Source organism: Paramormyrops kingsleyae, chromosome 4 (assembly GCF_048594095.1).
Source record: "Paramormyrops kingsleyae isolate MSU_618 chromosome 4, PKINGS_0.4, whole genome shotgun sequence".
In the NCBI taxonomy this organism is placed as follows: domain Eukaryota; kingdom Metazoa; phylum Chordata; class Actinopteri; order Osteoglossiformes; family Mormyridae; genus Paramormyrops; species Paramormyrops kingsleyae.
In genome coordinates, this window is record NC_132800.1 from 42030488 (window position 1) to 42046340 (window position 15853).

Genomic DNA, 15853 nt, shown 5'->3' on the forward strand with positions numbered 1-15853 from the left:
GAAAGGCGCGGTGCATGCCGGTCCCCATATGACACCTGCGTCCTCCAGCGCAGAGCCGCACACCTGAAGCCCTTCCCGTTTTCCTAGAAGACACTAGTGACTTTGAGAAATTTCAGCGCCGGGGTGCCGTCTTGCCACAGCCGCAGAGCCATGAGAAAGGCTCCTGGAGATCGGACTTGCGAGGTTTACTGTGTGTCGGGCTGCGGGCGCTGCCTCCCCGCCCGTCTACCTGCACAGGTAGGAGGAAAGGGCTGCAAACAAAGAAGCATATTGTCTGAAATATGAGGTCGCCGATGTATGTTTCACTTGTCCTACGTCGCTTTATTTGCGTTTGTTTGATGATCGAACAAGCAATAAATGGTAGTATCGTGTGGCCAATAATAATCAGAAATGAAATGAATCGTTTTCTTAAGGTGCGTTCACTGGGAAGACTGCTATTCTGCTTGCTATTCTGTTCCTAAAGAGCCAGGGATGATGCCAGCCGTGTTAAAATGTCGTGGGAGAACACAATTTACCTGAAACGTTTCTTTTCCTTTGAATGTGGCTAGTGTTGCCGGCAGTTTTCAGGGACGCATGTTAATTGTGTCGTAGAGATTAGTGTGATTTTGGCATCTTTGCTTCCGACTTCAACTGCTATACGTTTTCTGAAATGGCATCGTAGGTATTTTTACCTGTGTGTTAGATTGCTGTGACAGAGCCCCCTTCATCTTCAAGCCCCCCCGTGTGCACCCAGGCAAAACACAGCAGCCACAAAGGAGGCTGCCCCCCCCCCAGCTCTGCCTGGTGGAGGTGGAGTGTGGGGGCAATACCCCTCCTCCCCCTCACAGCTGCTGTCACACTGACCGTCTACTTCTTTGTGTGTAAGTACACTAACTGCGTACTCATTTGCAACAAGACAGAGAGCATTCCTGTGTGTCCCTGGCATGTATATATGTGTCTGTGTCCTGCTGTGATTACATGACCTCTGCTGTGCAGCACGCACCCCTACTGTGCTCTACCTGGGCGGGAGCTTGGAGCTGGCGAACCTCAGTTTCTCGCCGCACTTGATGGATGCATCTTCACCGCAGTTCCGGCAGCAGGCCCTGGCGCTAGGACGTTATGTGAGTGTCCAAGTCGCCCGGCTGCCCCGCTGGGTCCATTTACATGCAAAGCCTGTCGAAACCAGAGCCTGGGCTCCCCCGGTCCCCATTCTGCACCGTAGTGCAGACTGGACCTCCCAGGGGGCCCAAGCTTTTCAGGCCGGTGGACAAGAGCCGCCGTTGTCATGCAATCGCACGGCAGCAGGGAACGCGAGGAAGATCAGCCTCAATACAAACATTGTCTTCATATCTGTCATGCGATCAGCAGCCTGTTTGCCAGGGATGGTGGCAGGTGGGTTTAAGCACAGCCGCTGGCTGGCAGGCCAGTTTACGGACACCGGGTTAGTGGCTCTTTGGTCAGTAGCACGGCCAAGACTGGGATTAGCAAGGATTATGTTAGCAAGGAGATTTGCTAAGGGTTAAGGTTAACTGGCCTTATCAATAACAACAGCGGTTATAAAGCTGGACGAACAGTAGTAGTAGTGGACTAGAAAAAGTTAGCAGTGGAACTAGTAAGATAATGGTGCTTTAAATGTTGTAACTGGGCATACATTGGAAGCTCAGCTGCACTTATGCCCAGTTGACTTCTCGACAGCCGTCCATTTGGAATGTGCTCTTTGTCTCACTTATACGTTGCTTTAGACAGAAGTGTTTGCTAAATAAATTAATTTAGTTATTGGGGCTGTATGTGCATTAAGTTCAGGAACACCATTGTCTTCTGTCTCAGCAGCCTCCCAGCGCTTCAGTACTTCTACAATTAAACTTTTGTTACTCCCAGCAGAATAATTAAGTGAGCGAGAGTTTTCACATCGGGCAGTGAGATCATTGTTTACCTATTCACTGATTTGTCAACATGCTGTGATTTCTAGACATACACCCACCATTAGTAGTGCATCCTCTGGTCTCTAGCTAGCGTTTCCTGATTTACAATCCTGCATCTCTGACCCACTTAAGATCAGCTCAGTTCTGCTGGTTATAATCCCGCCATGCAACTCACATCCTCTTCTGTTCCCTGTCCTCGGGAATACTGGGATGATGCCGGGATGGGAGCAGCTGTCAGGGCTGTACAGCGCCTCTCCCTGGGGCTCCTATTACATGCACTCAGAGATTACAGCCTTCAGGTAAGTGGAGGACAGACCAGTGCCTGACAGAGTCATTGTGATGTTTATGTCTGTGCGGATCAGCCAGATTGTGTCCCTTCCACCAACTGGCAGTGAAGGGGCGGATGGCCTGCGTTTCTTTTACTGGGCCAAGTTCAGTGCTCCAGCTGCTGTCGCTCCGGGGATCCTCAGCGCCGCATTAGGGCGTCTGCAGCGGGCAGGTGCCAATGACCAGAACCCACTACTTAGCAACAACGGGGAGCTGTATTCTCTGGGGCTGGATGAGGACACGCTGCATCTGCTGGGTGAGCTCCTGGGCTCCCCAGGTCGTGTGACTTTCCCCTAGACTCTGTGACCATGTGACCCGGACCCAGTGACCTTCTTCCAGATCTGTTTCTTGCTCCCCGACTGCACTCTGCTGTTCCCTATTTCCAGCTTCTGTTCTGCCCTTTGATGTTAGTTTTGTTGTAGGCCTGGACTCTGACCTAGAAGACAAAGCAGAAAAGATTAAAAATCCTGCTTCTCTGCAGAACATCAAGTGGCAGGTGGGATTCCAAGGTGAGGAGCTGCCCCCCCTTCTCATTCTGCAATGAAGCTGTTGAATTTACCAGCAGTAATGAGCAGTTCTGTGTTCACAGTGATGTCCTTTGATCTTTATGCCAAATATGGATACAACCGCACGCTGAGCCTGATGAGCCCCAAGAAGCCGTATTACCAGTGGCGGCTGCGTGTGCCCTCAGGTCACGTGGTCCGCCTCGTCATCCTCACGCTACACGGGGCCTCGCCCGGCAGCTGTTCTGCTCACAAGCTCTCCGCATACGACTTCCTTTTACCTCTGCAGAACAAGATCATTGCCAGGTAGTGTCCTGTGCATCACCCTGATGACACTGCACTTGGGTCGCCCAATGGGTAAATGAACTGCACCGCAAAGTGGAATGCTTGACAAGCCCTTCTCTTCTAGATGGTGTGGCCTCCCGGTTTCTGGATCCTCTCCTATCATGAAACTCACGTCCTCAGGAAATGTCATGCTAGTGACCTTCTCATTCAACAGACAAAAGGATGGAGCCATTTTTAAAGCCTACTTCCAGGCTGTGCCAAAGATAGGTCAGTGTTTTGCTGGCCCAGTTCCAGAAGATGAGTGTCTCTTGATGCAGACAAACAACACACAGTAGAGATGCTCTAGTTTTTCTTCATGGGAGTGTTGCTCAAATATGGCTTCCATAGCTTACAGTGTTGCGCCTTCACTTTCACCCAACTACATAGATATTTAGCCAAAGCTGTTGCATGTTGCAGGAGAAGCTCCTTTTATCAGCAGGGCTTTGAGCATTTACAGATATTGTGTGCTTTCAACACTCAGGCTCCGGTATTAAAGGGAGGCCAGTTAAACTGCACTGGTGTGTTAATGGGGCCTAAACTGACAGAGGGTAAGACCAGCTGGCACCAGGGTGTCTCTGCTTTCTGGCAGGCTGTGGTGGCTCCCTGACTGCATGGAACGGGACACTGGTGTCCCCCTACTACCCCAGCCACTACGCTCCCAACATGGACTGCAGCTGGACCTTACGGGTGAGCACTGGAGTCTGAATGGCCTGTTGGGTCTCCCTTTCCCGTCTCTGACGCGCCCATTGGATCCCTCCCTTCAGGTGTCACTGTCCCGTCTCTGGCGCACCTATTAGATCCCTCCCATCGGGTGTCCCGGTCCCGTCTCTGGCACACCTATTAGATCCCTCCCATCGGGTGTCCTGGTCCCGTCTCTGGCACACCTATTAGATCCCTCCCATCGGGTGTCCTGGTCCCGTCTCTGGCACGCCTATTAGATCCCTCCCTTCGGGTGTCCTGGTCCCTTCTCTGACATGCCTATTGAATCCCTCCTCTCAGGGATCCCGGTCTCCTCACTGACGTGCCTATTGGATCCCTCCTGTTGGGGATCCCGGTCTCATCTCTGACGTGCCTATTGGATCCCTCCTGTTGGGGATCCCGGTCTCATCTCTGACGTTCCTATTGGATCCCTCCCCTCGGGGATCCCGGTCCCTCTCTGATGTGCTTATCCACTCCAATCCGTTTGCAGCTACCCTCCTCTTTCCCCTCAGACTCCGTTGCCCGGTTACTTGCTGTCTGTGACTATTGTGATGCTGGATATTCAGGATTCACCCTCTTCTGATGGCTGTGAGAAAGACTGGCTGGACATTAACGGCATAAAGTGAGTATGATGTAGTCTTTCCCCAATCAGAGCTCAGCACTGGAATTGGACATGGCACTACGGAATGTAACTGCTGTTTATGATAAAATCAAATTTATTAATTTCAGCGAGAAATCATTAAGTCAACTCATTTTTTTTTTTTACCATTTCCAGCTTTTAACTTAGCTGTATAGCTAAAACACACCCTCTAGGGGTCCTCGTTGACACGACTATTTCCTGCCAGGCTGTGTAACCCCATCACTGATGGCAGCCGAAAGAGGATCTATTCCTCCCCTGTGATGCTGCACTTCCACTCTGATGAGTCCCATACTTACAGAGGCTTCTACATTCTCTACCGGGCCTTCAGTCAGGAGAGCTGTGAGTCGAACCCTAACTCTCAATCAGGAGAGCTGTGAAACACCATTTCATCACGCCACATTACATCGCTGACATTTCTTTCCATTTAAACACTCTGATAGCTTCGGTTAGGATTCCTGCATCAGGTACTCCTATAACCACTGTGACGGTTCTTTTTGGGGATGACTGTGTAAAGCTGTATGCTGCCCTTTGTGCCCTCCCTCTCACTGTAGCTTGCCCTCGCCAGTTCCGCTGTGGAGGTGGGCAGTGTGTCCCCCTGCGCAAGGTGTGTGACGGGATCAAGGATTGTCCCGATGGCCGCGATGAAAGTAAATGCTGTGAGTGCAGACCTGCATATATAGCTGATGTTCCAAGAAGCATGTCACACTGTCACATCTGCTCAGATTCACCCACTGCCTCTTCTGACCCAAGTTCTGTTTGTCCCGTGTCTGGCAGCTTGCAGGCCTGGGGAAGTGCATTGTGGGAATGGTCAGTGCAAGCCACACAGCAGTCAGTGCAGCACACATAGCAGCTGTGGAGACAGCAGTGAGGAAGCTGGCTGTGGTACGTTTTGCGTGAAAACTGCTGGTAATGCCTGTGCAGAGCTGTGCTTTGATATGCCCCTAAGGTACCGTTTCAATTTTTCACAGCTGCGAGGATAGCTTTGGTAAGGATGTTTCTATGTGGTTAAGCAGGCATGCCTTTTTACAGTTTACCAAAGTGTGTTTTTTGTTATACCTGCTTTGTGACTGTTACTCTCAGTATCTGTGCTCTTCTTACTTAAGTGTGCATTATTTTTTTATTATCTGGTATCTAAGTTATCTGTGCTTTGGTCTTTGGCAGTTGCTGCTCATTGCATATTTTGCTCTTCAGCAGGGAAATGTCACCACATGTGTTCTAACAAGGTGTGCCTGGCCAAGTCTTCAGTTTGTGACGGTATTGTTGACTGCAAAGACCGCAGTGATGAAGTTAATTGTACCAGAAACTGTGAGTCTCCTTTTCAGTATTTTTAAATGAAGATTTTTTTTCCATTCCCTGATTTCCCTTGCAACCTGCTGTCCCACTGATTTCTCTTGGCGGCCTGCCGTCCCCTTGATTTCTCTCATTGCCTGTAACCCCCTTATTTATCATTGAAATCTCACTCATTATTGTTACCAGCTGGCTGCTAATGGTCACTCCACTCTAATGATGAATGATCTCTCTCTGTCTCTGTCTGTCTGTCTGTCAGTCAACAAAGGCTGTTCCCCAACTTCCTACACATGTGCTAATGGAAAGTGTGTGAGTAAGACCAACCCTGAGTGTGATGGCGTCAAGGACTGTCTGGACGGCTCAGACGAAATGCGTTGTGGTAACATTCTAACGAAGCTCCAACTTACTGTGCTATTACTGGTGTATCATTTTAACACAGCCTCATGTGTCACACTGAAGGCAATAACTCTGCCCTCTTACAGTAAGTTCCTGATATCCAGACAGTCTGTGCTATTGCTACAGGTTGTGGAACAAGGCCAAAGAAGAAAACTAAGATAGTGGGTGGGGCCAGTGCCCAGATGGGAGCGTGGCCCTGGCAGGTGAGCCTGCAGATGGAGCGCTATGGGCATGTGTGCGGAGCATCACTGGTTTCGAGCCGCTGGCTGCTCTCTGCAGCTCACTGCTTCCAGGATTCTGAAACCATCAAGTAAGGACTGAAATCACTACCGTCTCCATACTCAACAGAAGCACTCAATCAACAAGGCTATCACATTCCTTCCTCTCAAACATCACACACAGGAACATGAACAACAACCACGCTTTAACAAACCCCCACACACTCATCTCTGTTGGCAAATCTAATTAACTTGCATATTTTTTAACATCTGTTTATTGATGTTTTAGTTAAACTTGTATTTTTTCACTTATTTGATCAAACATATTGCAGGGATGAGCAGGTATTCAGACATAGCAACAACCTAAGTTATTCTCACCACCATGAAGTTATTCTCACTCCCCTAAAAAGATCCCCCTGGATGTTTCTGTACTAAACAATCACAGTCCTCAGTCTCTACCCTCCCCATTCTTTAGGGCAGGGGTGTCAAACTCCAGTCCTGGAGGGCTGGAGCCCTACACAACTTTGGGTTTCCCCTCAACACAACTGATTCAACTCACACACAGCTCATGAGCTGAATCATTTGTGGTGGAACAAGGAAAGGGAAAGAACTAAGCTACACAGGGCTCTGGCCCTTCAGGACTGGAGATTGACACCCCTGCATTAGGGGTTTTTCTGATACAGGAGCTAAAATGATACTTTGAAAATGGTGCCAATGCCAAAACGGTGACTGAATTGGTACTTTTACGAAAAAAAAAAGCATTAAGGTTGACGACATTAAAGAATGTTTTTTTTTTTTTTTTAATTATTTCTAAGGTAAATTTGAACTGTACAATAGACCTATATTTAACTCAACACCTTTAAATATATGAATAAAAATACAAAACAATATATACATATATAATATATAAATAACCCAACTATAAAAATTTAACACTAAATATCACCTTTACCATTGTGTACATGGGACTATCAAGAAAAGCTATTACATACTTTTTGTCTTTAGCACATATTAGACACAGACACACTATATGGACAAAAGTATTGGGACACATCTCTTAATCATTGAAGTCAGCTGTTTCATTCAGGCCCATTGCCACATATGTATCAAATCAAGCACCCAGCCACGGAGCGAGTTAAGTCAAGTCAACTTTATAAACAAAGCACATTTAAAACAAAAAAGTTGAAGTCAGGTTTAAAAACATTTGTGAAAGACTGATGGATGTCACCTTTGCAATAAGTTAGTTTGTGAAATTTCTTCCCTGCTAGATACTCCACAAACAAAAACTGTAAGTGGTATTATTGCAAACTGGAATCGTTTAAGAACAACAGAAACTCAGCCATGAAGTCACTGACCACATAAAGTAACGGAGCGATTGCAGAGGTGCTTAATGAGTAAAAGTCCCCAATGATCTTAACTCAACCCAACTGCTGAGTTCCAAACTGGCATTAACCTTAGCACAAGAAACTCCACCTAAAATGGGTTTGCAATGGGTTGCCATGGCCAAGCAGCTGCATGAAAGCCTCTCATTACCAAGCGCAATGCCAAGCGTCAGATGGAGTGGTATAAAGCATGCCGTCACTGGACTCGGGAGCAGTGGAAATGATATTGTTCTATGGAGTGACGAATCATGCTTCTCTATCTGGTAGTCTGATGGATGAGTCTGGGTTTGGTGGATGCCAGGAGAATGTTACCTGCCTAACTGCTTTGTGGCAACTGTAAAGTTTGGTGGAGTAGGGCTAATGGTATGGGGTTGTTTTTCAGGGGTTGTGCTAGACTCCTTAGTTCCAGTGAAGATTCTTAATGCTTCAGCATACCAAGACGTTTTGGACAATTATATGCCTCCATCTCTGTGGTAACAGTTTGGTTAAGGCCCTTTTTTGTTCTAGCATGACTATGCTCCAATGTACAAAGCAAAGCCCTTAAAGGCATGGGTTGTGTGAGTTTAGTGTGGAAGAACTTGACTGGCTCACACAGAGCCCTGACCCCATTGAACACCTTTGGGATGATCTCAAATGGAGATAATGAGCCAGGCCTTCACATCCAACATCAGTACCTGATCTCACAAATGCTCTTCTGGATGAATGAGTAAAAATTTCCACAAATACCCCAAAATATCGTGGAATGCTTTCCCAAAAGAGTGGTAGCTTTCGTAGTTGCAAATGGAGAACCAACGTCATATTGATGCCTATGGATTTAGAACAGGATGCCATAGTTCTTGTGATTGTAATGGCTACACGTCCCAATAATTTGTCCATATTTGTCCATGTGGTCATATAAAATCAAGTCACAAATTACTGTAACTGCAAATTTTTCTTGAATCTTCCCTAATCGCTAAAAAGTTTCCAGACTAATTGAACTGTTTACATTGTTTGAAAATAATTTTGACATTATAAAAATATAAAGCTTTATACCCATTAAATATTTTTCATATCAAAATGATGTATAAATAATATTGTATAATATTTCATTAGGTCTGCCAGGCAAAATATGCCTTCCTGTGTATTTACAGAGCAAAGCACCCACCTGTTATAATATACTGAAATTGGTGTTTGTACCTCTGTAAGAGTCCAGTGATCAAAATCCATTATCATTTAGCTAAATTGGGCAAATATTGCACTACCACTAGATGGCGCCCCATTCACACTTAACAGTTTAGGTATAAACAGTGGCAGTGGTAGTATTAAAGGTAAATATATATATATATATATATATATATATATATATATCAATATGAGCAAACTTCTAATGTTTATACTTTGTTTCAGTGATATTCTTAGTAATTCTGACTCATGGAGATGATATGCGGAAAAAGCATGCTTATGTTTCAGCACTGTTTGCAAACTTTAGACTTAATTTTATATATATTAGTGCTGTCAAACGATTAAAATTTTTAATCAGATTAATCACAGGGTTGCTGTGGATTAATTTCGATTAATCACGATTAAATATCATTTATTTTTAATCTATATTAATCGCATTTCATTTTGCATGAGCAAACAGACTCAAGAAAAAAGGAAATATATATGCACTTAACATGTTTATTGAACATCTTGAACACGAGTCGGATGCATTCCATCTGCCACAGAAGTGCAATACTATGGACCCACATGAAAAAGCAAGATTTATTTTTTTTTTGCTTAGCCGGACAACTTGTCGGATTTAAGGTACCTCAGTTTAAATGGTCTTTATCTTCGTTCACTTACAATTAACCCTAACTACCGTAAATCAGACAAATAATCCGACTAATCATGAAATCCAATTCTAGCCCGGTTAATTGCCATTGTTAGCAATATTAATTGATAACATTACACGCGGTGCTTTACGTATAAAACTCCGTAGCAACACGTCCACAGATAAGTTGGACGGTATAGTGTGTGAGACTGATTTAATGAGCCACAAATGAGTAGTGCTTAAGCAGTATAAAACTACAACTTTCCCTTCTGTTGATAAAGGGCGCAGCCATCTTGGATTCTGAACTCAGGATCCTCTGTGCTGCTCCAAGATATTTCTCGGCTCTCCGAGAAACGGGACCACGCATGCCATCACTTCCGGCTTCAAAACTCGGAATCTGACTCGAAATACGAGTTCCCAGGGCAAATGGAACGCACCAAAACTGCCCGAAATGGGTTGGCAGAGACATTTCATGGATTTTGAGTCATTCTGCGCCGCAGATGGGTTAATTGCGTTAAAAATTTTAATCAGATTAATCTTGATGATGGATTAATCCACGTTAACCCATTAATTTTGACAGCCCTAATATACAGTATAATATAATATAATATAAAATATATTGTATTGGATTCCTTTGTAGTGAAATACAGCCAAGCTTTAGACTATTTACTTTTAGGCATTTTCACCGGGTCAAAGTAGCTACTAGCCGACTGTAGGCATCTGCTCAAAACAAGTGTCATGTTGCTTTTGGGGCCTGAGAAGCAGAGAGAAAATATTTCAGTCAACAGCGCAATAAAGTGGCACTGAAATCTGTGTTGCAGTACGGTCCAATGCATACTGATTGTATAGGAACCGGCACCATTTTGGCACAGAGTTTTGTTCGGCAACCCTACCATTCATAGGCAACATTACAGAGAAAATCAGAGAAATGCAACTTATTCTGCTGATGCTGCTGTGAGGATGCTTCCCAGGACCAAGAAATATAGACACATCACTACGGTCCTCAAAGTGTCACATGCGCTCATTTTTCAGGCACTGCTTGTTGGTTGAAACAAAATCTGGTCTGGACTTTTACTCTCTGGACCTGAGCTACCCACGTCTAGCTGCTGGGTTTGTTATAGAGCACCTAATGTAGCTGTAGAGGAAAGCAGAATATTATATGATGATATCAGGATTATGAGTAATAAAAATGATGTGGTGGTTATGGGTGATTTTAATTTACCTGGGATACAGTGGGACACAATTTCTGGCTCTTCTGTAAATGAACTTGAGATGGTGGAATTAGTACAGGATTGTTTTTTTACTCAGTTTGTTAATACTCCTACCAGGGGAGAAGCCCTTCTTGATCTGGTTTTCTGTAATAACCAGGATAGGATTGGAAAATTAGAGGTTTTAGACCCATTGTACGGTAGTGATCATAACATGGTTAAATTCGAGGTTGATTTTAGTGTCCGAAGAGCAAAGTCGAAATTAAAAGTATACAATGTTAGGAAGGCTAACTTTAATGGTATGAGACGGAAATTAGAAACTGTAAACTGGACAGGGTTAAATAGCAAAACAGTAGAAGAGGCATGGGAATTTTTCAAAAGCACATTGTTGCAAGTGCAAGAGGACTTCATACCTGTTTCCAGCAAAACTAAATCTAGGAAACGACAACCAAGGTGGTTTACTAAGGAAATTAAGAATAAAGTCAGGAGGAAAAGGGCTCTGTTCCAAAAATGGAAAATAACTAATGATTTCAAAATTAAGCAGGAGTATCTAAGTCTACAGGCAGAGTTAAAAAATGACATTAGGCTATCCAAGAGGGATGTAGAAAGAAAAATTGCATTGGAGGCTAAGCATGACAGTAAAGGTTTCTTCCAATATTTTAACTCCAAGAGAGCACTAAAAGCTGAAATCACTAATTTGCAGGATAGTAAGGGACTTATAATTGATAATGAAATTGATATGGTAAATGAGTTTAATGATTATTTTTCAAGGGTGTTCACAGTAGAGAACACAAGTAACTTACCACCAATTAATACGAATACAGCATCGTCTATGACCAATATATGTATAACTGAGGTTGATGTGATACTAAACCTAGCTAAACTCAAAATAAATAAATCGCAGGGGCCTGATGGCATCTTACCTATAGTCTTAAAAGAGATGAGGGATATTATTAGCCAACCTTTAAGTTTAATATTCCAGAAATTGTTATCTGCGGGTGTGGTACCATCAGATTGGAAGCATGCTAATATAACACCCATATTCAAAAAAGGGGATAGAAGTAATCCAGCAAACTATAGGCCAATCAGTTTAACTAGCATTACTGGAAAAATAATGGAAGCTATAATTCAAGTGAAAATGGTAGATTACCTAGATGCAAATAACATCATAAAGGATAGCCAACATGGATTTAGGAGGTAGATCCTGCTTAACGAATCTACTTGAGTTCTTTGAGGAAGCTACAAGTGAAATTGATCACAAAAAGGCCTATGATGTGATTTACTTAGATTTCCAGAAGGCCTTTGATGTTGTCCCCCACAAACGTCTCTTGCTAAAGCTTAAAGCTGCAGGGATTTTAGGAACTGTGGCAACTTGGATCAAAAACTGGCTAACTGACAGGAAGCAGCGAATAGTTATTAGAGGCACAATGTCACAGTGGGCCTCCGTTCGTAGTGGGGTACCGCAGGGTTCAATTTTAGGACCTCTATTGTTCCTAATTTACATTAATGATATTGACACAAATACATACAGTAAACTGGTTAAATTTGCAGATGACACCAAGGTGGGCGGGGTAGCAGATACTAATCTAGCAGCAGAGAGGCTTCAATGGGATCTGGATTTAATTAGCGAATGGGCTGATACTTGGCAGATGAAATTTAACACAGATAAATGCAAGGTAATCCATGCAGGGAGCAGAAATATAAAGTACAGATATTTTATGGGTTCCACTGAAATAAAGGTAGCTGATTACGAGAAAGATCTCGGTATGTATGTTGATGCTTCCATGTCCCACTCTCGCCAGTGTGGGGAAGCAATAAAAAAGGCGAACAGAATGTTGGGTTATATCTCTAGATGTGTGGAGTTTAAGTCAAGGGAGGTGATGTTACACTTATATAATTCCTTGGTAAGACCCCACCTAGAATACTGTGTGCAGGTTTGGTCACCATACCTCAAGAAGGACATTGCTGCCTTAGAAAAGGTGCAACGAAGAGCTACGAGAATGATTCCTGGTCTTAGAGGAATGTCTTACGAGGAGAGGTTAGCGGAACTGAATCTGTTCAGCCTTGAGCAAAGGAGACTAAGGGGGGATATGATTCAGGTCTATAAGATTCTAACGGGTCTGGATGCCGTTCAGCCAAATGACTATTTCAATATTAGTCTAAATACTAGAACTCGTGGCCATAAGTGGAAATTAGCGGGAGAACATTTTAAAACAAATTTGAGGAAGCACTTCTTTACACAGCGTGTAGTTAGAGTATGGAATAGTCTTCCTGCTAGTGTAGTGGAAGCTAAAACCCTGGGTTCCTTTAAATCAGAGCTAGATAAGATTTTAACAACTCTGAGCTATTAGTTAAGTTCTCCCCAAACGAGCTTGATGGGCCGAATGGCCTCCTCTCGTTTGTAAATTTCTTATGTTCTTATGTTCTAATCACTTAATGGCCCAGAACAAAAATGCACATCAGACATGCCCACAGAGTACACTACTGCTAACCAAACATCTTCACCCTCCCTGTGGTCTGAGATGGTCACTGCGTCCAAGCTAGCTGCCTCACTTGTAGCTCGTCTTGGCAGGTACTCGGATGCTCGTGCCTGGAGGGCCATCATGGGCATGCGTGGCATGAACATGGTGAGCTCTGCCGCGACCACGAAGCCCATCCGCCGCATAGTCCTCCACGCACTGTACGACCAGTTCACGTCAGATTACGACATCGCACTGCTGGAGCTTGCCACCCCTGTCGTCTTCAGTGAGATGGTTCAGCCCGTGTGCGTGCCAGCCTCCACGCACACCTTTGGCTCTGGAACTAGCTGCTTCGTCACAGGATGGGGGGTGCTCACAGAGGATGGTGACTCTTCTACCGGCCGGAACACGCACAGCCTGCACTTTCACATACAGTGTTCTTGGTCACACATGGCTGTTGCTGTTGAATCCCCAGATATCTTCAGGCATCCATCACCCCCCACTGTGCCTTTTTCAGGTGAACTAGCTACTTTGCTGCAGGAGGCTCCAGTAAAGATCATCAGCCACAACACCTGCAACAAGCTCTATGATGATGCGGTCACTCCCAGAATGCTTTGTGCTGGGAACCTTCAGGGTGGCGTGGATGCTTGCCAGGTGAGTGTCTGTGTGTCTGTCTGCAGGTTCTCCTAAACTTTGCCCATTTTTTTTTCCCTGAATGTTCCGCCTGACTTGCTGTGTGTCTGTAGGGGGACTCGGGCGGGCCTCTGGTCTGCATGGAAAAGAGCCGACGCTGGTTTCTTGCGGGAATTGTGAGCTGGGGCGAAGGCTGCGCCAGACAGAACCGTCCGGGAGTCTATACACAAGTCATCAAGTTCTCTGAGTGGATCCAGCAGCAGACCAAAGGCCAGGTGTGAGGAGGGGGCATGGACCATGCTCTGCCAGCATGCCTGTGGCGGCTGCTGGACTCCCCAGGGACAGCGGGGGGCCTGGGGGCTCATTAGAGCACCATTCCTGGCATCACAACACATATATAATATAGATAGTTTGCACTCACAGCAGTGATACTCCGCTTGAACTTGTCTGAAGGTTGTGGGATTTTCTTTTGTTCAGATCACAACCTACCGGATTCCTCTTTAGTCACATGACTGTACCTCTCCTTTGATTACCGGCAGGCAGTCACCTTCCCGTTCCATAGGGGGGGTGAGGGCTGCTGCTGGGTGCCACCTGCTCTGGCCCCATGGCACTGAGTCACTCCGAAGATCCTGTCAAAGTTCAGACTGACTTTGAACACGTGCAACCTTGAGAGAAGCATTTGGCTTTGTCACGTTGAGCCATTTTCTCCAGTCAGTGCTTTGGGTCCTGGAGCTGATCATCTTCATATGTGCTCTGGAATCCACCAGGAATCCACCCTTCATTTCCATTCTTTGTGACCTTTAATGTGCCTTGAGGGTGTCCATGTCACTGCCTCTCCTGCTGTGACTCTGGCATCCTCCTGGTACTTCCTGATGAGGAGTTCAGGCAGTAAAATACTGTGTTTCATGGCAAATGTGGACCATATGGCTTCTGTTTTGCATTCATATTTATCATTTTCTCAGACTTCTAAATGAAACCAGTTTAAACTGCTTAAATATGTAACAAGTGAAAGGACTGTAGACTGGGCACGCAAGCACTGAACCTCCCAGGGCTTCATGTTTTAAGGTCAGTTTTATTACTTTGTAACAAATCTTTTTAGTATGGTGATGAAATCAAGTGAATATTGAAATAAACGGTCTCCAGTGCTGCTATGTGATCCGTGTGTTACAAACGGACTGGCAGCCTGACCAATGCTACCACTGGGCAGTTGTACATTTTTAGACACCAGTGTAAACACAAAGAACCTTTTGAGGATGAGAAACATAAATACACCCACTGAAACCAACAGCTCTAAGATACCTCCAGGCACTGAACCGTGCGCACAAGCTGCTATGGATTAAAGCAACCGCACTGGGTGTCATTGGTGTAATGGCATTTTTAAAGAGTTGTGTAGTCTTTTTACCACAAGGTGGAGACATGATCCCTGCACTGAGTAATTTTAATCTGGCATCTCAGAACCAGGTTCATGGCTTCTGTGTAATTTTGTCCTTCATAGTGCATAGCAGAGCAGCACTTTCTTCATTCTTGTGAATTCTGACTGAAATCAAATCGCAGAAGGTGCAGCTTTAAAAATTGAAAGTTTTCATTATGTGTATATTGTATAATGAAATTAAATTCTTGTGTTTTGCAGCACAAAATGGAGTGCAGACTGCAGTTTAGATGGAGGCTGCAGGCTCAACTGTGGCAATAAAAACTCAATCTTTTCTTTAAATTAAAAGAAAATACATATGAGGAGAAACTTACAAATTCAAACTCTGCTGTGGTAAGGACTTTCCTGTGGCAGGGCTTAAGGCTCAAAGTGCTTTCTTAAACATTTTCAAATGCGAAATCCCTTATCCTTGTACAACGTATGATAATCTCTAGACATGCTGTAGCACAGGGAATAAAACGCTATCTTCATAACATGGTGGTTTAGAGTTCAAATGTGGCAATGCAGCTTCCTTATAAAACAATTAGGGAAAATGGTTTCATCAACATCTGTGTTGTTGTAGCCACCTGTGTAATTAAATATGTAACAAGTGAAAGGACTGTAGGTGGAAATTAGCGGGAGAACATTTCAAACTGGATTTAAGGAAGCACTTCTT

The 15853-nt window shown here is 44.6% G+C and overlaps 1 protein-coding gene across 4 annotated transcripts; it reads left to right on the plus strand.

Moving 5' to 3' along the window:
- LOC111840267 (suppressor of tumorigenicity 14 protein homolog) lies at positions 1-14965 on the plus strand. Of its 4 annotated transcripts, none has more exons than XM_023804914.2 (20): positions 1-237; positions 683-860; positions 976-1100; positions 2133-2200; positions 2294-2484; positions 2651-2737; positions 2818-3037; positions 3141-3283; positions 3645-3742; positions 4267-4376; positions 4600-4733; positions 4946-5050; positions 5169-5276; positions 5586-5699; positions 5941-6060; positions 6204-6387; positions 13250-13521; positions 13654-13790; positions 13883-14044; positions 14309-14965. In XM_023804914.2, the coding sequence occupies exons 1-20, from the start codon at positions 151-153 to the stop codon at positions 14381-14383; spliced, it is 2718 nt and encodes a 905-aa protein (XP_023660682.1). In that variant the 5' UTR covers positions 1-150; the 3' UTR covers positions 14384-14965. The 4 variants fall into 4 exon arrangements, with proteins under 4 accessions (XP_023660682.1, XP_072567461.1, XP_023660685.1 ...); XM_072711360.1 differs by having other exon boundaries at positions 130-237; positions 5589-5699; XM_023804915.2 differs by having other exon boundaries at positions 151-237; positions 734-860.
- The last annotated feature ends 888 nt before the right edge of the window (positions 14966-15853 follow it).